This window comes from Cyprinodon tularosa, unplaced genomic scaffold (assembly GCF_016077235.1).
Source record: "Cyprinodon tularosa strain WSP-4 unplaced genomic scaffold, ASM1607723v1 ctg171, whole genome shotgun sequence".
NCBI lineage: Eukaryota > Metazoa > Chordata > Actinopteri > Cyprinodontiformes > Cyprinodontidae > Cyprinodon > Cyprinodon tularosa.
Window position 1 is genome coordinate 1,848,653 of NW_024038541.1, and position 24,805 is coordinate 1,873,457.

Here is a 24,805-nt window from a genome sequence, read left to right on the forward strand (position 1 = left end):
ACACCGGTTGGAAACAAATTTCCAGACAACTAAAACTGTCACAGAGAGCAGTCTGTTTAGCATCTGGCTATAGTCCTGATTGGAAAACGGGGTTTATTTTTACCGTTCAGCCAGTCCCTGAAGTAGTGCAGCCACATGCGGGGCAGCGTGCCGTTATCCTCTTTCAACACGTAGTGAACGCTGTGGAACCTCTGGTGGAGCTGGTGTAAGAGAAGCTGGCTCTGGGTGTAGTCCGCCCGCTGCGTCACCACGTACATATTGTAGAAGGAGAAGAACTTGAACTGAGCGCCGATGAAGTCGTACTCGCTTGTCTCTCTGGGGACGATGTCCGTCAGCTCCAGGCCGTCCCGCACCTGGGTGGTCCCGTACAGACTGATTCCCAGCAGGCCCAGGAATAGCATAATAACAACCACCTGGAATCAGAGGGATGGACGGGCAGACGAATCAATCAGAACCGCTGCACCTTGTGTATTAGGAGTCACTGAGGGACAAAAATATGAAAGACTGATGCATGATCACAACAGAAAAATAAATGGTGATAAAATCGAAATCTAGGTAAGTCATTATTTCTTAAAATAAGTGTATTTGCTCTTGGATTGGGTATGTAAAAGAGACATTTTGCCAACAGAACAAGACAATTTACATTTAAAATAAGAAAACACAATTGTATTATCTTATTTCAAGTGCATTTTATCTAACTATCTTGTTTTAAAAGTGAAAAAACTCAATCCATAGGCAAACTATCTCGTTTACCTACTTAAATTAAGGATAAATACACGTGATTTAAGAAATTTTTACTTATTTCTAGATTTTTTTTCCCAGTGTATGAGCTAAAACAACAGATATCAGTGCCTCCTTTACAAGTAGAACGAAAATTATGCCTGAGCTTTTGAAATGTATTTACTAAGAATAACATGCACCCTCCCTTACTCTGTTACTTCTGAATAAAAGTGTTTTCAAGAGTTGCACAGTCCACTAGAATCTGATTTCATCTCAGCATAGATACAGCTGACCTATGTGCAGAATCATAAAGGGAATAAAACACACAAACAAGCCAATAATAAAGTTCTGGAGGATTTCTATAGTAGACTACCAGGTAACAAAATATATCCCAAACGTTGACTCTGTTCCTTCTATGTTTTGATAATACAAAACACTGGATGACAACTGCAACCTACCATGCTATGACAAGTATTAGTGGTGAACTCTATTCTGGGCTTCAAAGAATAGTGAAAAAGGGAAAAAACATTATTGAAAGATATTTCCCTTTCCTGTTTTCCCAGGCTATGACAGGTGAACAGATCCAAATATTTGGATGAAGTTTTCATTGGCCTAAATTCAAAAGACTAAAACGCACAAAACTAAAGTGATGTGACAATCCTGTTACCACACCTCCCTCACTCTGTATGTTGCTGGTCAAAGTTTAAATTGCTCATTCAATCTGCAAAAAAATACTTAATTTTAGCAAAAGTAGAGTCTCTGGAGAACAAACACACATGCTACAAATTTGGGATTTTATTTTCCAAACTATAGAGGTGTTCTCGACTACTTTAAAAATATGTTTGTGTTGATCACATAAAATCGCTCCCAAAAAAGGGGGAAGTTTTCAGTGTGATTTTAAGTTACATTAAGTTGCAGAAGCAGTCATGCTTTTGTGAAGCTTTTTGGTAAGAACAGGCCACCAGATGTACTTTAGCTGAGTGGAGTGGCCACCCAGATTGAGGTCAGACCGTGCTGAGTGTGTGAGTGACTCACATAGGAAATGACCACAATCCCCACCCCAGACTTCCCCCCTCTGATCTACTCACTCTGACTAACCCTTCCTTTCAAATTATCACCCCGGTGATTTTGTGAAATAAATACACCTTTACCCCAAACTGAACCATTTATTCTCTCTTTGTTTTCATTTTTTAAAACAACAAATATGTAATAAAAAGCTAAACGGACCTTGGTGGTGGGTCGCAGAAGGAATGGAGCATAGTGCTTCTCAGCGAAAGAGGCCAAGGTCCAACGTGAACAGGGAGGCTCAAGACAACCCAGGCCCATGGAGGCGTCTCCGACCTGAGACAGCAGGTCCCGCGTGGAGCTGTTGTTCTCTGGCGTCTGACTGGTCGTCGAGGCTGAGTCACCCGGAGGAACCATGCAGCCGCTGGATGTGGCTGCAGGATAATGATGGGCGAAGGTGGCGGAGGCGGCGTTACCTCTGGTGCCGTTGCTGCCACGACTGTTCCTGCTGCCGCTGATGTTGTTGTTGTTATTGTAACAGTCACTGCTGTGGTTGCTTCTTGTCGGAACTGGGTTGATCGGCTGCACCGAGATCTGCGACCTGGGCTCGGCTGTGGTGTAGAAAGCTTGGGTGCGGGGGTCGTACTCCGTTCTGAGCTGCACCGTGGACTGCATGGTGATTTGGGTCTGCTGGGCAAAACTGTGGCTGCTGTAGCTTGGGGGAGGGGTGTGATAGGAAGGGGGGGACGTGCGATACGACGGCGGAGGGCTGTAGCGTCCTGCATCTGCTCCATCCAGGTACACCTGAGGCTCGATTTGTATCACTCTATTGGCACATGGGCTGGACAGGTAAACAGAGGGATAAAAAAAATTAAACCATTACAACAGAAGAGAAACCAAATGGGGAATTAAAAGCAGTATAACCTTCAATTCCTTGAGATAAAAAAAACCCACAATGCATCAATTAGAAATATTTTTCAGCCTTTTTGCATTTGGGATCTTTGTCTGCCAACTGCATGAAATATAGTGGTAAAATCCAACAATGGAACATAATAGCGCAAGTACACATCTGCACTACCACAGTGCCAACAAGCATGCCCGGGCTGGAGGGAAAACTGCTAGAATCTAATAAAGACAGTGACAGGTAAGCACAAAGTGAAGAGACTGAACAGCCAGACAGACAGAGACAACTTTAGCTCTACTTAGGTTCCGACTAAAGACGGATTATTGTTTGGATAATGTTGTCCTGAAGCCATTTCTTAGAAGATTAAAAAGCCCAGAGGAAAAAAAAAACATGAAAGGAGATAAAAGGAAGAAAATCATATAATTTAGAAAACTAAGAACTAATCTTACCTGTAGAAGCAGCAGAAGATGTCAAAACGCCTTTCTTCTCGTCGGTAGAGATCCATGCTGAGGATGGCGGGAAAGATGAGCAGCACCATGGCAAAGTTAAACACAACTACCACTGCGGCCTGCATGAAACATAAAAAAGGAAGTGATTTTATTTCCTAACAGCTGAAAGACAAGAGAGATGCACAATTATAAATGTAAATCTGTTTATACTGCTTGGGCTTCCATAGCTTAGTGTGACAATAGTTAATCACTTGTTGTTTCTATATAAATTAATAACTGATAATCTAGATAACTGTAATATCACTAGCTGTAGAAATTCAGTTCTATAATATTATTGTTTGTTGCAGAGATCAACTAATACAGGTGTTTCTAAAGCTGATGCCAATACCGATTATTTTGACATTAGCCCAACCGATCCCAATATATACTGCCGATATTTTGGGCTGACTTTTAAAGCTTATTTTTCTTTCTCTTATTTCATTTGCCTTCTAAAAATGACACAATGTAAGTGCTGAGGTGCATTCAGACCGAGCTCGGTTTCTACGGGAACTGATTCTGCTGCGCCTTGTGTAACTCATCTTGTGTTCTCTGGTGAGAACTTTAGTTTAGAGCCTTCTCTTGCTTTTAGAGGTGGCAGCTGAATTTGTAGCTAAGCTCCAAGCAATCTTTTTAAACCTTAGTGTGGAAAAACAGGAAATTCCTTCAGTGTGGAAATCAGCCTTTGTTTTCCCCTTATTAAAGGCTGGTGATCCAGTAGTTTTAACTAATTATAGGCCCATATCCAATCTCCCAGAATTAGCAAAAAAGTCAGAATCTGTGATTGACCAGGTAAAGGTGTTAGGATAATTATCATTGATGATGTGTGAGTTTATTGCACATTAATATTAGCTGCCTGTTGCATGTCAGAAAGGATGTTTTCTACAATAGTTTATCTAATTAAGACAGTTCCTCTGTCCGGATATAATCCTCATTCTGTATGTGGCGAAGATTTGGAAATGGAGTGAGAGAGGTGTCCTTAAGCTAAGAAAAAAGTGTAATATTTTGATAAGGCTGGAGCCATGGATGTCTACTCATCTCCTAACGTGTATTATGTAATGATGTGATGATGTGGCATACTTGGGGATGTATAAAATGCCTTTTTAACTGTTAATCGTCGCCACTTCCTGAGAGGTGAGCAGCTGCCTTCTGTATATTCTAAGCAACTTCTCTGATCTGAGTAAGATTACAGTTTCTATCAAAATCTGTTGTCATGTCTGCTGGTTATTTAATACATATAAGTTATGAAGTGTTATTTAAAGAGTTTTTTCCTGAGTGATCTCTTTTCAGGGAAAAGAACGGGAGAGATAGAGCTTCAAGGTGCATACACAGAGCCTATTTTTAACAAATGGTGTTTCCGCTGAACTTGAACAAGTTGTATCACTCTAGGAGAGCCACTGATTGACCAGCCACACAGCTGGGGCCGCACAGAGGTGAGGAGATTCACTTTTAAATATTACCAGTGTTTTCATAAGGGGTTCTTTCCGGGGTTCGTTGAGCTTTGGGTTCTCAGGCCACCAGAAAATATGCCACAAAATATTGTGTACATTTTTTTTTAGCTCTTAATCTACTGATGTACATGTGTTGTCTCACCAGTGGGCATGAAATACCCAAACATTTAGCTCTCGGTTACTTAGATTGTTTTAGATTCAACCTTGTACTCTGACAATTTGATTCCTGTAGCTCTTGAAGATAAATTATTTTAGTTGTCTTTTTATCCCCCCTTTTTTCCTCATGTGTTTATTTTATAGGATTTTAAGTTATAATGTTTTGTCTGTCAAGTAGAATGTTGTAACTTATAATATAAAAATATTTTATATCACACTACTATTATCGCATCCTATTAGGTTCCAAAAAAAGGCATATGACCATAACAGCTGTGATAAAGGTGTTGAACAACATTATATTTGCTGTTAATACAAAATAATGCAATGTGGCTCTTTTCACAGATTTGTCAAAAGACATATTTGACACTGCGAAGCATGAAAATTTCCCACTTATGTTTTTTTGGAGCAAGCTGTTGGCAACGTACTACTGTAAATATGATGATACTTATTCTGAAGCTGCTTCTAAAGATCCCCTCAGTGTTTTATCCTGGAGGAAATGAAGCAGGGTTGCTTCAAATACATAAATATCTGACATTTTGAATTATGACCCTATCACCTTCCATTTTAAATGTCATGTGGAAACCTTGTCAAAAAGCAAAATTAACATTGAATATTTATCTTTAGAAAGTGTTTTATAAGTGTTGGACTGTAGAGATCTTTGGTATATATTTGCTTTGTCACACTGTGGATACTTGACTATCTTTCTCACCTTTCTAAGGTTTATTATAAACTGCAAAAAAATAAAATAAAAAATCAAAATACCAATATGATTTAGATTCTTGATGGGATGGTCTGGTTTGGCTACTTAAAGGTTAACTTTTTATTACGAAGCCTTACTTTGACTACTTCCAGCCTATATCTGTCATGCAAATTCACTGAGAAATGTCGATCCATGTATCATGTAACTTGCTGCTTCTTTCTGTCCTTTTTGCTAGGACTGAATTAGGCAAAAAAAAGGTTGCATCTGGGCCAAATTACAACATTTTAGCTTCAGCACCTCGTTGTTTAGTGTTTTTACTTACAAACATCAACTTCTTAAATCCGAGTCAATAACCTGTTCTCAATTATCCATATTTTTCTGTTTTCTATTTGAATTGTATAACATTTGTCTTTTATTTGTTGCCACCTTTGAGACAGCCCACTTGGAAAATTTATTATTTTTTATTAACTTTTTACATTTTACTGGGACTATCCCAGTTAAATAAAGCTTGAAAAAGAAAACGGCCTAGTCAAAGCTTAAGATTTAAATCCAGTAGAAAATCTGTAGAAAGGTTTATAAATTTTAAACATATTCTTTTATTTCTACTAAACAGTTTTGCCACAGTTTGTCAGTCCATCTAAAACTTTCTGTGAAGTATATTAGGTCTGTGGTTTAAAGAGAAATTAATACTTTTGCAAAGTTTAAGTATTTATTTCAAAGAACCCCCAACTTTTAAAATCAAGTACACAAAGCCCAAATTGCGGAAAACAACTATAAAGATGAACAGCCTGTAAAAATGACTGGGAAGGCTCCATACAGCTTAAAAAGAAAAGTCACGATTGTCGAAAGTAAAAAAAACTCCCTTTCAACATGTTTTTTGTGTCTCCTTTAAGAAAGAAACAGAGACTGGGAAGCAAGAAACAACAAGGGAAAAAAAGCAAGGCATGTGTATGTGTTAAAGAAGCCAGTACAATGTTGTGGTTAAGTATTTGAAGGTGATGCACAGAGGCTGGGGGGTTGGGGCCCTGCCCAGAGCACAATCTGGATATTTTGTAGCTGCCAGACCGCCACAGACACACACACACACACAAGCAGAGAAAAGCACACAATTGCATGTGTGTGTGCCAGACCACCCAAGAAGCCAGAGGCCCGCGGGCTCTGAGGTGATGAGCAGGCACTGCGGCTGCACAGACAACTCACACAAAAATGCACAAATGTTCAGCTTAAAAACTGTACAACCTCCTACTTAAACCACAGCCTAACACCAACTAGACACACACATCAAAACACACTTTCCAACACCACCAGTGGGAAAAAGAATCATCTTAAAATGTTTGTTATGAATGCGATTGATACTGAAGGGAGAAAATGAAGCAGCGAAGGAGGTTAAGTGATAAATCAATCCGTCAGGTGAAGCGTTTCATGCAAATAAACAGGTACAATGAGCTCTTCTTTATGAATTCTGTCCTCCTGTACACAAAACTAGAAGAGTAAAGAATGCATGGCATGCCAATGTGCGTGTGGTACACAAGTATACAAAATGAAGCAGCATGGATTAGACACACAGGGTAAATGGATCATGTAGACAGACTTGCTGTACTAAAGCCATCTATCCACACATGGCAATATACTAAACGTGGCGACATCTTACAGCACTGGGCTGTGTGTACCTGTGTGAACAAGAGTTGGAGCCCCAGGCGCAGAAAACCATGAAAGAAGAATTTGATCATCTTTCACAGTGAAATCTGTCGCTTATGGGAATAATACAAAACATATACTTTTTTGCCTAAAATAATATCATTCCCTTTCATCCCCAAATGTAATTTAATGTAATTTCAATTATTATAAATAAAAGATCCACTTATGACAGTGACAATTTAATGACAAAGTAAAACTTTGTTTTTTCCATCCAAGATATGTTGAGTGTCACGAATAAAGTTAACACAATGACAAAGCAGATATGGAGAAAAACAGCAGAGCACTGTATATTTAATTTGCATATTGCAGGGAGGGAAATCCACAACTCACACAGGGGCTTTGTTTGGCTCTACCCAGTCTTTTTTTATGTGTGCCAATAAGCTGCATGCTAGAAGTAAGCACGTGGCTACTTATGCAGATGGGCTACTTAGGTTTGAAAACATTTATGAGATCAAATCTGGTCTACATAATTATTTCCAGGATTCAGTCTGACCGTAATGTGAGAAGCTTATGTATCTAGGTTGAGGCAATGCTGTTATTTTTTGTGGATGACCAAAATGTCCAACTTTCTTAAAAAAAAAAAACAAAAAAAAAAGATAGTATGAAGGAAGTGGATTATGTTATCAATAAAAACTGCAATGAAAGTTTGCCTTTAGAAGAGGAACTGCAGATGAAATAGCTCAGAAATCATCAGTAGCAGTAGGGTGGTAGAAACAATCATTGGGTAAGAAGAGGCACTTTTAACCCGGATGTCTTTCTCTTTGCATGCCGCAGCTCTGAGGCTGTCAGGCTGTAACGGAAATATGAAAAGTCTATGTTGTTACTAAACAGTGCACTACGTTTTGCAGTGTGTGCATACAGATTACTAAACTACTCACAATATGGTAGAAAAACAAATGTGAGACAACAATGATACTTAAAGGTATTGTGGAGGATTTTTTTTTTATTTTTATAGAGTCCGCTCCCTCCACTCCAAAAAAAAATTAAAAAATGCGCGTGCGAGAGCATGCATGAACCCATGTCTCCTCCTGTACGCTCTGCTTAAAAGTTGCTGTTCTCATAGTTCATACAAGATTACTGTGTCCGAACGGCCGCCCTAAATCACTATATAGAGCGGGGACTAAATCGCGAGCTCAGTTAACTTACCGTTTAGACAGATGATCACTGGTTTTTGCTCCGTTGGTCATGCAACTTCTCCACAGCACAGCGCCTGCACCATCTTTGTTATTAGTCATCGCTGTCACTGCTGTGACAGCAAATCCCATAATGCTTTGCGAGGAGAGCCCTCCGTGCAAAGCATTCCAGGATATATCTGCCTATCTTGAGGCTTTTCTTCTCATACACTTCGTACACACTTTTCTCTTACCACCCTCGCCCAGTTTCAAAGAACCGCGGTGAGAAAGGTGAGCTTCAATGAATTAATGAAACTGTAGCTCACCGCAGATATACATCTGAAAATGTGCAGGAGCAGAGAAATATAGCTAACAGGGCGAGCACGTAGGACGGCCTACATGCACGTAGGACAGGGCGAGCACGTAGATCACCAGAATGACTGACAATTAGGAGCACCACTAATTTAGATGATCCACCTGGAAATAAAAGATCATCCTCTTTAAGAGAGACAATGTGAGGCTTTAACAGCTATGCGTCTGACTTTTAACAGCGCTTCTTTAGATCGAGCACCCCTCTGTTTAATATGTAAAAATAAGTTTGGCAAACTTTAAAGAAAGCTCTCTGAGAATCACGTTTCACTAGCCTCTCTCAGCTATAAAACATACTGAAAACGTTGCAATGGTTTCATTTCCTTTTGTATTAAGTAGTTTCTATCATATTTTTTTTTAACTGATAGTTAATAAAATCTTTTTCCTGTTCTACTTTAAGAGCATCTTGTGCATGTTGGCCATGACATGGAGAATTGCCTTGTATTCTGAGTGACAGCTGGCGCAGCTCTGTGAAAATAACTGCAGCTCTTCTTGCTTTACATCTAGGAACCCTGTCTGCTTTTGTATTTTATTTTATTTTTATAATTTGACCCAGCCAAATGCAGATATTGTTTGGATTTTTGTGACAACAGGATGGAAGTAAAAATTCGTCACAGTCTCATACAAATTGGGACATTGGGTCACTCTACTTCGTCCCCTACGGCGGGGCGTGTTGCGCGCTCCTGTGACCAACAACATAACAATTGATGGGTACAGATGAAGTAACTGCAGCACAAGTTTTAGCTGCAGCTGATCAGACACACACATTGATCACCAACCCCCACACTGCTGAGCACACTAATGAGTGATTGATTGCTGCAACCTTAAAGTCATAATGGATTTCTTTGTATTTTAAAATTTACTATAAACTAATCTATTTGAAATGTTTCTTAATTAAACAAAAAAATAATAAAAAAAACAAAAAAGCAGGAATATCAAGATAGTTCAATGATGTTTGTCTGTCACATGCACAGAAATTTGTAATGCAGTGCTGTAAATTACTTTTGACGTTGAAAAATAGTGCTGCTAGTTTAATAAGTTGGCGCTTCAGTTGCTACATATAATCATTCACAGGTGCCCACAAACAACTTCAATAAAACAATTATTACCCATGGGTATATTACCACAACCATTGCAAAATGTATACATCAATGTATTCACCCGTGTACAGTGACTAAATGTGCCCCATAATGTTAACCCCACTTTATCCATCTATCTTAAGACCAGTCATATATTAAAACCAGTTTAAGCCTTTTCATAAAGCCATGCTTGGACACCGAGTTACTTCCACGTTTTCCTGTATTTATTGAAATGTACATTCATTTGTAATCATATCAACCCTTTCTCAATAAGTTCTTGTATTCTGTCTGACAGCTGTTTATTTCTATTTTCATACAGCAATTGTGGGGTTTGAAATTGTACCAGATCAGAAAACTTAAGCAAGCAAAGATAAATAATGGATTAGCATGGTCACGATGGCTACCCTCATAAGCTTTCCTGATGAATCTTTTGTGCACTGTGCATAGCAGTTTGAGTGATATCCCATAGATGTTATCCCAAACTTCTGCAAAATAGTTCATATTTTTTCAAAAATCTGTGAAATGGTAGAGAACGTTTAGTGCTTTCTAATTTTTTTTTTTTTTTTGCTTTACTGAAAATTGCTTCCAGATAGTTTAGTGTTAACATATTTAATATTAGTTTTTTTGCAGTTAACCACACCAAAGAATTTTATTGTATCTACAGTACTCGCTCCACCTCTACTTCATCTATCCTTACTTTCACATCGATATTTCTTTCATAATTTCCGAATTAAAGAGCAATTTCTGTCAAACCATCTTTAGTTTTTATCTCTGGTGTGATATCTCAGAGCTGCTATAAGCCCTTATCTGCATAGTAAATATCTGTAATTCCAAAAATCTTTTTATCCATGGAGCTACTGATTTGCTCCAATTTTTCCAGGAGCGTTAAGGCTGTGGACCAAAGGTTGGGGGCTACAATAGTCACTGGAATATAACCAATACCTACATGTGCAAATTATAATAGTTTGTTTATGCTTTAATTTACAGATCCATTGTGTGTCTATTTTAACTCAATGCAAAACCTTGCATCTATCAACAATGCAGCACAGTTTTAGGGCTTGGAGCTATTATTGAATGCTTATATAATCAGAATAATCAGACTTTGAGCAAAAGAACTGTTTTTATGTCTAAACAAAGCACTAGTTATTATAATTCTTACTGAATAATAACAGAAAATCTAAAGGGACAGGTCAAAGATAAAAAAAAACAAATGCAGAAGTTTGACTCAAAATTTTCTCTTAATATTGACATTCCATATACCATAACAGAAGAAAAACAAGCAGAAGAGCAGCAGAATCTACAATCATTAGTGAGGTGTGGCATACAGGCATAGATTCTTCAAGGTGAACAATTATTTGCACTGCTTATCTTTACTGATCCTACCATCTATACCAAATCCCCTGTTAATAAAATTTAGTTTTAAAAGTGGTGCAGGAATGTTTCATTCAGTTTTGCAAAACCAAAATATTGCCACTGCAACTATGGTAGTGCAGCAAGATACTTAATCACCATAACAGACATGACGCTGACATTTTATTAGAGGATTTTGGATTACAGGATCTTAGTGCACCTGCATTACTCAACAATAATGACAAACATCTTACCAGATTTAATGAAGTCATAGTTTTAGCAAAACAATCATTCATAATAGACCCATCACTGTGACACCACTGGCTTATAGCCAGTGTTCTATTACTGACCCAAACAGTAAGCTGCTGTGTTTTTCAAACACATTTCAATAACTTTCACTCTACTGCTGGAACTATTTTGCCTTTTAAAAAAGGTAATCAGGAATATTTTATTCTCCTTTTAACTTTGTACAGTATAGTCATGACCAAGAGCCTTCAAATGCATTCACAAGTCTGTGATTATTGGAGGCATTTGGTTAGAAACTGCTCTGGTGACGTCTATAATTACTGACAGATGTTAGAGAAGTCAGAGTTCTCCTCTGATTCTCCCGGTGTTAGAGCGGGAACACACACATGCGCACACACACATTCTGCGCACACACACACACTAGACCGTCTGCTGCTTTTCAAGCCTCCCACACAGACTATACGGGCCTCTGCTCAGCTCTTGCACACAAAACCAAAGCAAGGCATTTCAAGAACACCCATTCGCACATGCAATCGGATTCAGTTACACAGAGCCGGCCACAATCTGGACAGAGACCGGGACCACCGCTTGACAGTCTCAAAGAAGGAGGGAGAGAGGGGCGGGTGGATGTAAGGAAAAACACACCAGTTCCTTCAGTTTGATGAATGAAATCAATAAAACAACAGTCTGGAGAAATCTAATGGCAATGATTACAGGAGCTTTACTTACTCCCATGCACACATTTTCACACTGGCTGCTCTGAGCGTACCTGCAAAGAGAAAGCTCGAAGTGCTGGGATAGGAATGAGGGCAGCCATGAAGAAGGCCGTAACGTTGCTGATGGAGGTGAGAGCCACGCTGGCCCCTGTCCTCTTCAGACACTCCCCCGTACGGTCCTGTCAGAGACGGAAGCAGCAAAGCAAAATGGAAAGAAAAGCTATTAAACCTCTGATCAGCTCTCAGCCCGCGGTAGATGTGTAACGCACCACATTATGAACGATTTAGTTAAACCGTTCTGACTGACAGTGATTGCAATGCCTTTTGAAGCCCCAAAGTGCTTGGAAAATTCTCCAGGGCATGTCTGCCTCGCTTTAAGGTGCGAAAACAAAACCAGAAATAGAATTTTCACATGCAAACAAACCTGGACGGTTTTTGGCTAACTAGGTAAAGATCTAGAGATGTACAGGACCACACAGGGAGCATCTGTAGGCATGTCCATCGGTGTGTGTGTGTATTACTTGCATATGTCACCTATTTAGGACTGTTCTCAGTATATTTACAATTTTCTGAGGATCAACAGGCCTTGTGGGGACTAAAGGTTGATCCTAATGAGGTAGACCCCCAATGTTAGAGAGTTGGTTTAAAGGTATGGTTTGATTTACTTTAGGTTAAGGTAAGGTTGAGGAATATATAGGTAATGGTTTAAGTAAAGATCAGGGTTAGTAACTAAAATAAAATGTATGTGTGTTTGTGTCAGAGCAGAGATCAAGTTTAGCTCTGTTTAGATTTCATCTCAGATACACAAAGGAAGCTTTGGGGGGGTGATGATGAGAGCTTGAAGGGGAGGGGAATAGCAGAAAACAAAAACAAGCAAATACATGCCTCAAGATGAACAGTTCAAAATCCAAACAATTACGTCCCATGAGAAGATGAAGAAATACACTCTGCATGTTACAATCTGTGCCTCATATCACTTGAAACATACAGACCACATTTCATTTGGAAAAAAAAAAAGTGCATGCACATTCATACTTAGCATAAAAGGGTAGAGATTGCTTTGAGATAAAAAAAAAAACTACGAGGCATTGCTTAGATAAATGGGCTAAGTGTGTGGCACATGCACTGTCCGATGTTACTTCACAGGCACAGACAGGCTTTCACACATTCCTCCTCAAAGGAGATAAGACATAAAAGGAGAAGGAGCAGCGTAAATAGGGATGTTTTGCTTCACCTCGAATGGGATCCTCTTATTCTGTCCGGTCTCACTGAAGGCATGAGCGAGAAGGAAGACGTCATCCACACCAACTCCCAGAGCAAGAAAGGGGAGAACCTGCAGAAGGCCACCAGCACATATACAACTGCTTAGTATCTTTTCCAGATTTTAAGCACCCAGACAGGCAATTGTACTGAGAACTCAACCCTGAGTCTTTTTTAAGACTCCGTGATAACTCTTCATTCTCATTAGGCTGTTATGGTTTAAAATAAACTTTATCAATAAGCCTGACCGACTGATTCCCTATGGTCAAACATAGAAAAATAATATGCAAAAATCTTGAAATTTTTTAGCTTTATATTTCTTTTCTTCAAATATATAACAAGTTGACTTAACATCTTGATAGTTTCCATTCTCATTTTTTGTTGCTGGTGATATCAAAGATGTGAAGAAACATCAGTTTTTTTCTTATCAAGTCAAAGGTCTGACATAACAGATGATCATTTGATCTTTTCTAATGTGTTGCTTTAAAGTATTGTGTGCTTAGTTTATTGCTGGGAAAGCTACACTAAAATATTACATAATAAAATAATTGCACAAGTTTAATAAAAAAAATAATAGATGATTACTTTCCACTTGGTCATAGAGACCACTGCCCTCATGCATAAACTCTAAATTCCTATAGATTTAACAGATTGAAGCATTAGTAGTTATGTGAATATTGGCCTAATAGTATGTATTGGCCTAATAGTATGTCTCTCATTGTGACATTTTGACTTAAGCCAGGAGAACCTAAAAAAGACTGAAGTCCACAGAAACAGGGACTGGAGCAGCTCATATCCCGTATATCTAGTTAACAATAACTTGACCCTCCTGACTGCTGGTTGAAGGGAAGCTGCCCTCCATCATGTGTGTGAGTTACCTGCGTGGTGGCAGCATTGAAGGAGATTCCCAGGAGAGAACAGAGGCCCAGACCGGCCGCCACAGAGAGCGTTACCAGCAGGACGCCAGCTAGCCCCACGGCACCCTGGGACTTGGCACAGTCCCACCGCAGCATAGTCAGACATGCATAGGCCAGCTGGGCACAGACAGAAAAATAATAATTAACATTCTCTTTGCTTTTATCTACCATTTATGCCACTTATTTTATTTGAAGGGAAACTATAAAAGTTTTGCCTTTAGTTCTGGCTGAGCTCTTACCATCAGCAGGTATCCACTGGCCACACGGATAACACTGATTTCAGAAAAAGACTTGAGAATGTCCTCCAAGGTGGTGGTGGTGAAGGACAACACTTTCTGGGATGAATTCGCCGCCACACTTTGCAGCACTGCCTGAAGAGGAATGTTTGCAAAACAAGACAGGACTATCAAAAAAATTACCAGCTTTTAGGGTTTGATTTGCTCACTTTAAACCTGTTAAAATGAATCCAATGTATATCTGTAAGTTCCAAAAAAAAAACCAAAAAAAAAAACCACAACATTGAATCTGGCTTTTGATTTTTTTTTTGTGTGAGTGTACAAAGCTCCATTATTGACTGATTGACTTTATTGATCTTACAGTGGAGAAATTTACTCGTTACATCAGTTCAAATAGTCAAAGGCGAAGAAGGTGCCGGAAAGAGGTGCATAGGATATATACAGTGTGTCCACATACGACAGTTTTTGATTATACCGGGTTATTGCATAGGGTGTTTACATCAGAATTTCTATAGATAGATATTTATATTTATATATATGTATATTGCACTGGGTGTCAAATATAGAGAAACAGTTATTGCACAGGGTATCAATATTACACTGTTTTATTTGTTATTTGAACTAACTTAGATCAGTTTTGACTGGAAATCTGTAACTTTACGAGTGTCCTAGCCAGCTGAATTTTATAAGTGAAAGTATCCTGTAAGGATACACATTTAAGCATAGTTTAAAAACCTCATGTCAACGTAAACAATAGTGTGACCAAACTCAAAAGATGGTAAAAATGGCTCTCATCATGCAATTGCATTAAGTCATCAAAACCAAAACAAAAATACTGTTTGGTAAAATGTTACAATCAAGAAATGAGGTGGAAAAACAAAGATAAAGCTTGACATTTGAGCACGAATCAGTGTGAGGTCTCCTGCATTTAATTAGATTGATAAAAGCGAAAAATTTCCTCTCTGTCATCTTACTACCACAAACTTTAATATGTTTTACAAGATTTTGTGACTACAGACTGTGTAATTATAAAGCACAAGCTAAAGTATAAAAGGATGTTTTTCTCTCAATGCCTTAAAAATCTAAAAATTGTTTGAATAAAAAAAGAAAAAACCTGATTCAACCCATTTCCCCCAGATATTACCAAATAAAATCCAGGGCAACCAACCAACTTCAGAGGTTAACAGTAGAATTGCAATAATGATGGCGAATGTCACAATATTATAAGTTTTACAACAACTCAGTTCAAAGCAAGCATGTATAATAAATGGTTTATTAACGAATACACAGCTGTTCACTTTGCCACATTAAATGTTTCACCCTATATATTACTATCATAGGAAGCTATCGCAGTCCAAGATGTTCTGTAATGTATATTGGTTAAAGTAGATATATTGATAATGATAAATAAATGATAGATTATCAGTCACAAATGAAAGTACAAATTGTGACCATAAGCTCATCCAGGAGGAGCCTGTCTTGCAAGTCAGTGACTGGATGCAATCAGCTGGTTTTGCTTGATAGAAACTTTTAACCAATCTGAACATGCTCTTTATTGATCTCTTATTAAATCTTAATAAAATTGAGCTACTTTAAAAGAAGAGTTAAAGAAAACGGCTCCGGATGTTTCAAACTGGTAAAGAAACACCAGAAAATCCACAATATGTAGTGAAATAGCTCTTCAAAAGAATAATTTAATCAAAATGCAAATTTTCATCCGTTCACTATTTCTGTCACGATAAAGCACAACCGTTTTAATATTGTATTGAATTAAAATACAATGAGATTTTTAGTTGTAACGTAATATATTTAGAAAAGTTAAATGGGTGTGAATACTTATGCAAACTACTGCAGGAGTTTAGGCAGACAGCACCTTAATTTCTCTCTGTGTTTTACTATTAAAGACAGACACATTCCAGTTACAGTTTAAAGGGAAGCATTAAATCTGTTGTGTAAGACACACTATAACACCCACATGTAAACTTGCACATGCCGAAATGTGTGAATGTTTTTGCAGACGAGCCAAAATATTCATATTACATAGTAACAACGTCTGCCACCTCTTTTCAACTCTTTGATTCGTTTTAAAGTCAATTATTCCTTATTTAAAAGATCAACACCACACAGATACACACGTGTATGGGGCCATGTGGAACAGAGTTGGGCCCCCCAAAAACAGAGACCCGATGATGTCACACATGAGCCACCAATGGGGCCACAGCTGGGAAAGTGATTGTGTGTGAATTCTGAATAGTTGCATATGTGTGTGTGTAAAAGAGAGATATCCAGCACGCTCTTAATGTATTCCAGACACAAACGGCTCTTTTATTCTGTTGCTTCTCTACACTGAGCAGTGAGAAGCTTCATCCCTTCTACCACACACCAGCAGAGGTTCGACTATCTATCAGGGGCTCAGACTCTAGATGAGTCCTTTTTCATGTACAACTGTTTCCGGCCTGTGATGTAATATGCGGTTGCAGAGGATTTAAGGTGGATTTCTCCCTGCCGTATTTTAGCCGTTAGCCCTCACCTCAGAGTATTTCCTCTGCCAGGCTTCTAGTATAGCTGCAGCCTTTTCTTCGTTCCAGTTGATGTGGGAAACCTCTTCCCAGTCCCGAAAGTGATCGAACATCTGCTTTGGTGTCATCAGCTGAAACATGGTCTGTAAAGCCTGGGCACTGCAGTGCACACACAGAAGAAGAAGAATCAAAGGATGAAGGACACAAAACAAAGCTGAATGAAAGTCAGAGTATCAGGTGCAGGGTTAAAAAAACACATGAACTACTCCCTAAACTTTGGCATGTGGAAGAAAAAAAAATTAAAAATTATATATATATATATATATATATATATATATATATATATATATATATATATATATATATATATATATATATATATATATATATATATATATAGGAGATGTTTTTAAAACAACAATCTGCTGTTAGCTTTAATCTAAACTAAAAATCATCAATCCCCAAGCAGGAGGTGGAGTCGTGTATTTCGGGAAACTTTGACTGGACTATTTTTTTTCCTTTTATGAGCCATGATATCAAACATAACGAATAGTACACAGCCTAAACGAGCACATTAGCAAGCCAATAAAGTAGTGTAAGTGATTAGTTATTAACAAGTGAGACTTGACTAGGGAGCAACTTGTGAAGAGTGCTCGAGTCAGTGTGTGTATTTTCACATCATCGAAACGCAACAAAACAAAGCAGCATCATTAGCCTGTAATTGCCTTTATGAATGTGATCTTTGTAGTATTGTGATAATAACGGTAATGGTGGCAGTTTGAAAACAAGATCTAAAAACCTGAGTGCCAGCAGCAAAAACACACACACACACACACAATGTGAATAAACGCAGCGCCACTGTAATGATCCAACCTCACCATGAAAACACAACCACAAAACACCAAGAATGCATCCCACTGTACTCTGCAAACAAGGTGTATGTGCATTTCTTCATAAGTAATTGTGTCATTATCACAGTTTAGTATATAGGTACGCACTCTGCACACACTCAATATGTAATTTCTTTAACAGTAACATAGCACAGTTATTGCTAATAAGATTCAATTTTTTGTGAATTTTGTTTTCTGTTGTGTCTTGGTCATTAACGTGAAGGATGAATGCACATGACAAATTGCATCAGCTTTGACCTGGTGCTTGTGCATGTACCCCAAATTGCTGTATATTTGAATAGACTAGCTGAGCAATAGATCACTCTGGCCTGTGTGTGTGTGCACAGAGTCAGTGAGAGCGTAGTGTCCAAGCAGAGCAGCAACAGCTGGAGCTCTTAGGATTTCACTGGAATCTGCTAATGATTGCAAGATTTATGATATACAGCACACATGCATACTGAGAAAGCGTAAGAGAACAAAAAACATTCTGCGTCTCCAGGATAAGCCTCGTCAGAATCCCTGCGGTGTTCTTATGAGGCGCTCTACATATTAACATTAGAAGGTTACCTGAGGAGGGGGCCGCTGCCGTTCTTTATGGTGCCCCCCACAATGAGTTCCTCCTGCCAGTGCATGTACTTCCTGGACAGGCCATAGCAACCACCACTCAGAATCCTCGCCACACTGAAAGGCTGTTTTTATTGGAAAGCAGTGGGTATAAAATTAAAACTCAATATTGAACCGTAAAAATGCACAGTAATATCAGCTAGCAACAGGTCTGGAGAAAAATGTAAAAATCAGATTTTATTTCTGAAAACTGAATGCAACAAATTGAGATTGAGTTTAAATTTGATATCTAAACTTAAAAGAATCAGTTTCAGGAACAGAATTTTTATGCAGGTTCAGAAATAGACTCTTTATGAAAGCATTATAGTTTATACATTCTTTTCACATTTTAAATAATAATATCCAACATGCTCAGCCCGACTGCAAATCACAGAACAAAGAGTGCCGTCCATGTATTTGTAAAACATAAGAAAAAGTTATTGAAACCTTAAGATATCTAGAACATTTTAATGTGCAAACTGTGGAGTTTTACGACTTTGCAGAAACTATTAAAAGGGGTCAAAAAAGACAGGTCTAAAAAAAAAGTCAAAACAGAAAAAAACTTCTGCACCCACCAGATGGATCTCTCTGTTACAGCAACCTGAATAAAGGACTGACATACCTGCTTATTATACAGTGTCTGTTTCTTGTTGACTGGTTTATGCTTGACACATTGAATAGTAATGCACCATTGCAAACATCCGCCCAGGACCCAGTATAAGGGCCTGTGTCACACCTCTGAGGACGGATCACCCTCTACATCAGTAATAGGCAACGTCTGCCATCGGTTGCCACTATCTTGCTGCTGTTGCATGCATCCCTGCTCCAACACGCCAGAAACAAAAGGCCACGTTACTTTGTCAGCTTAGTAAGTTAAGCAGAGGCCTGGTAATTAACTATTTACAGTATTTTTTCAGGTTTGCTGAAGAAGGGATGCATGCAAAAGCTGCAGGACAGTGGTACTCGAGGACCAGCGTTACCACTTATCTAGTGAGTTTCTTAAATGAAAAAGACTTTGCCTCCACTACGCTAAATTACCCTATAATACAACCACATTCAATCCCTGATTGGTTAATATGACGTATTTTTTTCCCAGCATTTTATTGTCATTACACTGTCACAAGTACAGAGGAAATTAACTCTCTGCATTGAAACCCTCCCCTTGGGGAGCAGTGTGGGGGTTAAGGGTCTTACCCAGGGAGCCAGAGCGGCAGTCCGAGTGTGGCTTGAACTCAGACGGATTCCAAGCACAATGCCCTGACCACTGGACCGCCAAGCCCCTAAAGCAGGCATTGGCATGAAGGCTTTCAGCAGTGGCAGCGCATTCCCCCCAAATGGGATACCAACCCAGGCTTCCTGTTTGCAGGATGGCTGATTTATCACATGAGCTAGCCAGTCGCTAAATTTTACAGATTGTTCAACAGAAGCAAAATTTTGCTTTGGTCTATTTGCGCATCTTCCAATCATATATCCCTGTGTCACTTCACTCTATTCGCACACTTGAAACATGACCCTTTCGTCACTCATTTTCGATTCGCTCCTGACTGCAACTTTACATATATATTTTTTATCATGCACTCCATTTTTTTTTTGGTTCGCATTCGATGCGAATGAACCTTTAGAATCTTTGTTCTGACTTCATTTTCACCTCAAGTTGTCTGCCTTCAAGACAAACTTCCCAAGCCAAAGGTGTTTTTGTTGTTAGGGCTTAGCTGCAGTGCAATCACTTTACCAAAAATTGCTACGTCTTTTCATTTCTAACTAGCAAATAGTAGGTTAATGTTAAAACGTTCTAAAAATGCCAACAGAAATCTGCCAACAGTTTCCAATGGTGCATCTCCAATGTACAATGTTTCAAACGTCTCTTTCCAAAATGCTGAGTAGTTGAGTACATACCTTAGTTGAGTTCTTATTGGGTGCAGTGTTGGGGCAGTCGGGGTCAGCGGGGTTAAGACAAGGTCTATCCATGTAGCCGTGCCCAACGCCCGCCTTTTCCAACATGTCCTCAAAGGTATCCACAGGAATGTTTGCTTTTCGTAACTTTTCGAGGAACTCCTTTGGGTCAAAATTGGTCCATTGCTTAGGGTTCTCACCTCTGCAAAGTTTAAACACAAAGGTTAGCTTTTCTTTTTATACCACTGTATACAGGAAACTTACAAAATAGTATGATAAATGAGAAAAAGGTATTTTATATATATATATATATATATATATATATATATATATATATATATATATATATATATATATATATATATATATATATATATAAAATTTATTTTTATTATTTTTTTTTTTGTCAAATGGTGTGGCAAACTAAATGAAAATGCGACTTTAGAGCAGTAGTTAAAACTTTGGAGTGCAGTACATAATTTCCGTGCAAGTGGACGGTTTCCTATCGTGCAACAAATAATTTCCCGTTCCCTCCCTTGTTTCTCCTTTCCTAACATTCCAATCTCTCTTTTTGGTGAATTGCTCATTCAGGCTACATTGTACATGCTTAACCAGGCTTGGGTTATTATTCCCAACCTCCCAACCAGAACATAGTAAAAACCCCTATTTACTATCTTATATCAATAGGAAAGACACACTCAGTGATTTACACATCCACTAGTGAGGGCATCCCAAACTGGTACACTTTCACACATTAACAACCCACATGGATGCACCATCGCAGAGCCGCACACTTACTGCATGCAGAGGTAAATGTCTGCTGGGTATTACTGTAGCAGCAGGCTATTAGCAAAAGAACAGCCAGACAATGGCGGGAGGCCCAGTGCTTGAGAGAGACCATTGCCAGAGATACGCATGCCAGAGACCACTACAATAGAGCCTTCAGAGGGGATGAGTTCAGAACACACATCCAAACACACACTTGGTCCTCTGTTGTCTCTTTGGATAGGTTGAGTGTGTCAAAGCAGCCTCTTCTAAGAGGTGAATACAAGATGCAGAGAAAGCGTTACGGTGCAGTTTATGCAATGCTAAAACTAAAAAACAGTGTATATGAGCTCAGTTTTCACTGATGTCCCAAGACAAAGTTTAGAACAGTTTGCCAACTGACCTGGCAAAAAAAAAGAAAAGAAAAAACACTGTTTGTGCTTAATCATTTGTATCAGCCCTTTATGTACCTGCATGTACAACAGCCATTGTACCATTATATACTGCAATGCAGTGCTGAGATTTCCTAAAATGAGTGATCTTTGTACTTACGGGAGATAGACCATTCCAGAGTGGAGTTTAGCTCCTTCCCAAAAACAGTCCAAAGGGGTGATGATGAGGCAGGGATGAAGATTTTCTATTATCTAAAAGTTGGATTCAAATAAGACGATAACTTAATAACATGGATTGAAACAAGAGCTGCGTAGTAAAAGATAAAAAAAAAACGGCATTAATCGTCTCACCTGATTCATGATATAATTTGTTTCTGTGACTAATTCTCCTGATTTGTAGCATAAGTGTTCCAATGTCCATTGTCTGAGAAAAAAAAGTACATAAGGGTTATACAATACATTCAGCTCAGAAGAGATGACACATGGGTTCAATTAATATCAAGAATTTAGCAATTGGGTGTAAAAATGAAGTATCCCAATTTTTATGATTGAGCAAATAAAGGTTTCACAGAACTGTGCTTTAAAGAATTTAAAACAGCAAACACTGTTCTACTCCTGACTTAAATAGCCCACCTATTTGGTTTGTTTATTGTTTGTTTAAATCCAGGTTGGCCTTAATACAGGTAAGACAGATAAACCAAGAAATTAACTGGTGACTGGAAGCAGACAATATTCCATTTCAAAGGCCTTTAAAATCTAGTCTAGTTGGAACATCTAGTTGGAAACAAACAAACAAAAAACTGGTAATATTTCTATTGATGAGTGATCCACACTACATGCTATCAGGTTTCCATGACAAGGCCCTTTTTTGATGAAAATTGCATATAACAGTTGGTATCAATAATTATTTTAGATTTTTTTTAGACAGATTTTATTTGATGATTTTATTTTGTTTACACAAATGTAAAACAAAAAGAAATTTTGTTTGGAACAGTTCTCTGGACAATTTCATCGTTTAAAAGTGCAGCCTTGAAAAATAGTAAAAATGACTTTGAATTTACAGTTCTAATATTGAAATCAATCAGTTCGATCTATTGATTAGGTAGTTGCTGTTTTTTATTTTTATTTTTTTTTTATCTATCTGAAATGAGGACCAGTAAAAAAAAATCCAAAATCTAAATTGTAAGACAAACCCTATATAAAGCAACCTTTACCGGATAAAAAATCATTTAGACCTGCTACCAACTTTTCTTAGATCTCAGTTTGGCTGTGAGATGTTGAGAGGCTAAATCCTTTCCTCTTCCTATATGCCCCAGAAAACCATGTGGTTCTGATTTAGAGTTCAGTGGAAATAATGAAAATATTCTATTGTTATTGATCAGATGTATATCCCTGTATATATTCATATTGATTTACTGCCCAGTCCTATTTCAAAATAAGGCTAATTTATACATAAAAGCGGGGGTAAGCTGAAAGCTAAGGCTTTCAGAATTTAGTCTCATTGTAACTTAAAAACATACAACAATATAATTTTTGCATGGCAGACTTTACTTTGAATTAAAAAAAAACTTCAGAGTTTTATTAACAAAGGTTGTGCCACATCCCTACTACCAACATATGAGATTAGAACAATAACGGAGCGTTACCTATTATAAAGGTAAACATGAACTCTGCTGGCTCGGAGAGCTGACTCCAGGTGCTGCATTAGGGCCTCCACAGTTAGGATGTTGGCTCCCTCCTCCCGCGGCGTCTGGATCATCAGCTGAGGGTTAAACATGGCCTCCTCCCCCATCTTCTGCCGTGTGTACTTCAGTTCCTGGTTAACACGCCCACCAACTGGACAAAACAGAATGTATTCATCAGGTCAAGATTTTCATCCCAGTGTTGAAATATCTAATCATCCAGCTAATTAAATCCAAAATTATAGTTGCAGTAGTTAGTTGATAGTGGTTGACTACTGCAAAAATAAGTAAGCTAAAAAGGTTCAGCTGTCTGGCAATCCCAAACTTGTTAAAACTATGAATCCTGCTTATTGATCCAACTGAATGGTTAGGAAAAACTAAAAAAACAAAATACCCTGTTAAAAAAGCTTCTTTTAAGTCATTAGATTAAAGATTAAAGCTACTGCAGCACTAGATCTTACAAGGTGTAAAGGTTGTTAGCTTGGGGCAGGAAACTGAGGCTAAATTTTGCACAGTCTTGTAAAAAATGGAAAATAACAACTTGAAAAAAGTCTCAAATACAATTGTTGGTGAGACTTTACAAACTTTGGGCACCTTATTATCAAACAGTTGTCATCAAACCCATGACAGCCGACCTGGGTATTGTTGATGCCCACGTCTTCATAAGCATAGCGTACAAATCTGCTGATAACTACAAGATGCACCATGTTCCATATTCAAGGCATCTTAAACGGACATTGGGTTTAGTGCACCATCATATACTTCACAGCCACCACATCTGATAGTGCACCTTAGGATAGCGTAGTCGACACATCATGGATGTGTAATCAACAAACATGCAGAGTCTGCGCAATGCCATGTTGAACTGTGCCAAAGTCAGTGAATTTTCCATCACTATGCCAAAGACTGTCATAGCAAATTTAAGGACATAAGAAGGCACTGCCTGATACTACACAAGCGTACCTTATAAAATGGCTAAAGGATACACTGTCTATGCCACACAGACAGCTGCCTAGAGAAAGAGAAACATCACTACAAGTGAAGCTGTACGAAAGTGACCATAATCTCCACATCCAGTAAGGGCCGGATCTATCAAAGGTTTGCGTGTATAAAAACGTGAGCTATTTCACTGCGCACGCTAAAAAATGTACAAACTGATCTATCAACAGCGTGCTAAAAGGATTTGGTCTTTAAAATGTGCTAAATAGCGCCTCTTATCCATTTAGTACTTTTTCTGCTATGAATATGCAATTTGGGGCGTTTACACGCAAAAGTGCGTCCTGTAGGAGGAGAACATGTAAATATATTAATTTAGCACTCGCAAAGTGATTTATCAAACCTGAAAGCAATTTTGCTAACGGTATCTGACTCTATATTTAACACGTTTCAAAAGAAGGTGCAAATGGTCTGTATGCGTAATTGCGCACACATGGCAGCGGTTATTGCCGCAGGAAGGAGACATTGAAATGAAGCAAGGAGACGCAGAGAACGCAGTTTTTCACTCTGTGTGAATATTTTTGGAATGAACGAGGAAACGATCAAAACATATCGTTTATCCAGCATTGCCATTTTGGAGCTGCAATTCCAGTGATTTGCTCCTCACAGAGCGTCAGCTGTACTTGTTCCTCAATGCTGGTCAGAGGCATCTCATCTACTG

At 38.5% G+C, this 24,805-nt stretch overlaps 1 protein-coding gene across 2 annotated transcripts in view; it reads right to left on the bottom strand.

Moving 5' to 3' along the window:
• Positions 1–24,805, bottom strand: part of ptch1 (patched 1) — an 81,949-nt gene that overhangs the window by 23,498 nt on the left and 33,646 nt on the right. For both annotated transcript variants that reach the window (XM_038281486.1, XM_038281487.1), the window contains exons 3-15: positions 23,113–23,302; positions 21,818–21,890; positions 21,627–21,718; positions 20,313–20,511; positions 18,381–18,502; positions 16,935–17,082; positions 14,408–14,539; positions 14,130–14,285; positions 13,226–13,324; positions 12,045–12,170; positions 3,079–3,197; positions 1,948–2,566; positions 104–413 (exon numbers count right to left, since the gene is read on the bottom strand). In XM_038281486.1, the coding sequence (XP_038137414.1) occupies positions 104–413; positions 1,948–2,566; positions 3,079–3,197; positions 12,045–12,170; positions 13,226–13,324; positions 14,130–14,285; positions 14,408–14,539; positions 16,935–17,082; positions 18,381–18,502; positions 20,313–20,511; positions 21,627–21,718; positions 21,818–21,890; positions 23,113–23,302 (2,385 nt within the window). The remainder of the gene's footprint in view (positions 1–103; positions 414–1,947; positions 2,567–3,078; positions 3,198–12,044; positions 12,171–13,225; positions 13,325–14,129; positions 14,286–14,407; positions 14,540–16,934; positions 17,083–18,380; positions 18,503–20,312; positions 20,512–21,626; positions 21,719–21,817; positions 21,891–23,112; positions 23,303–24,805) is intronic.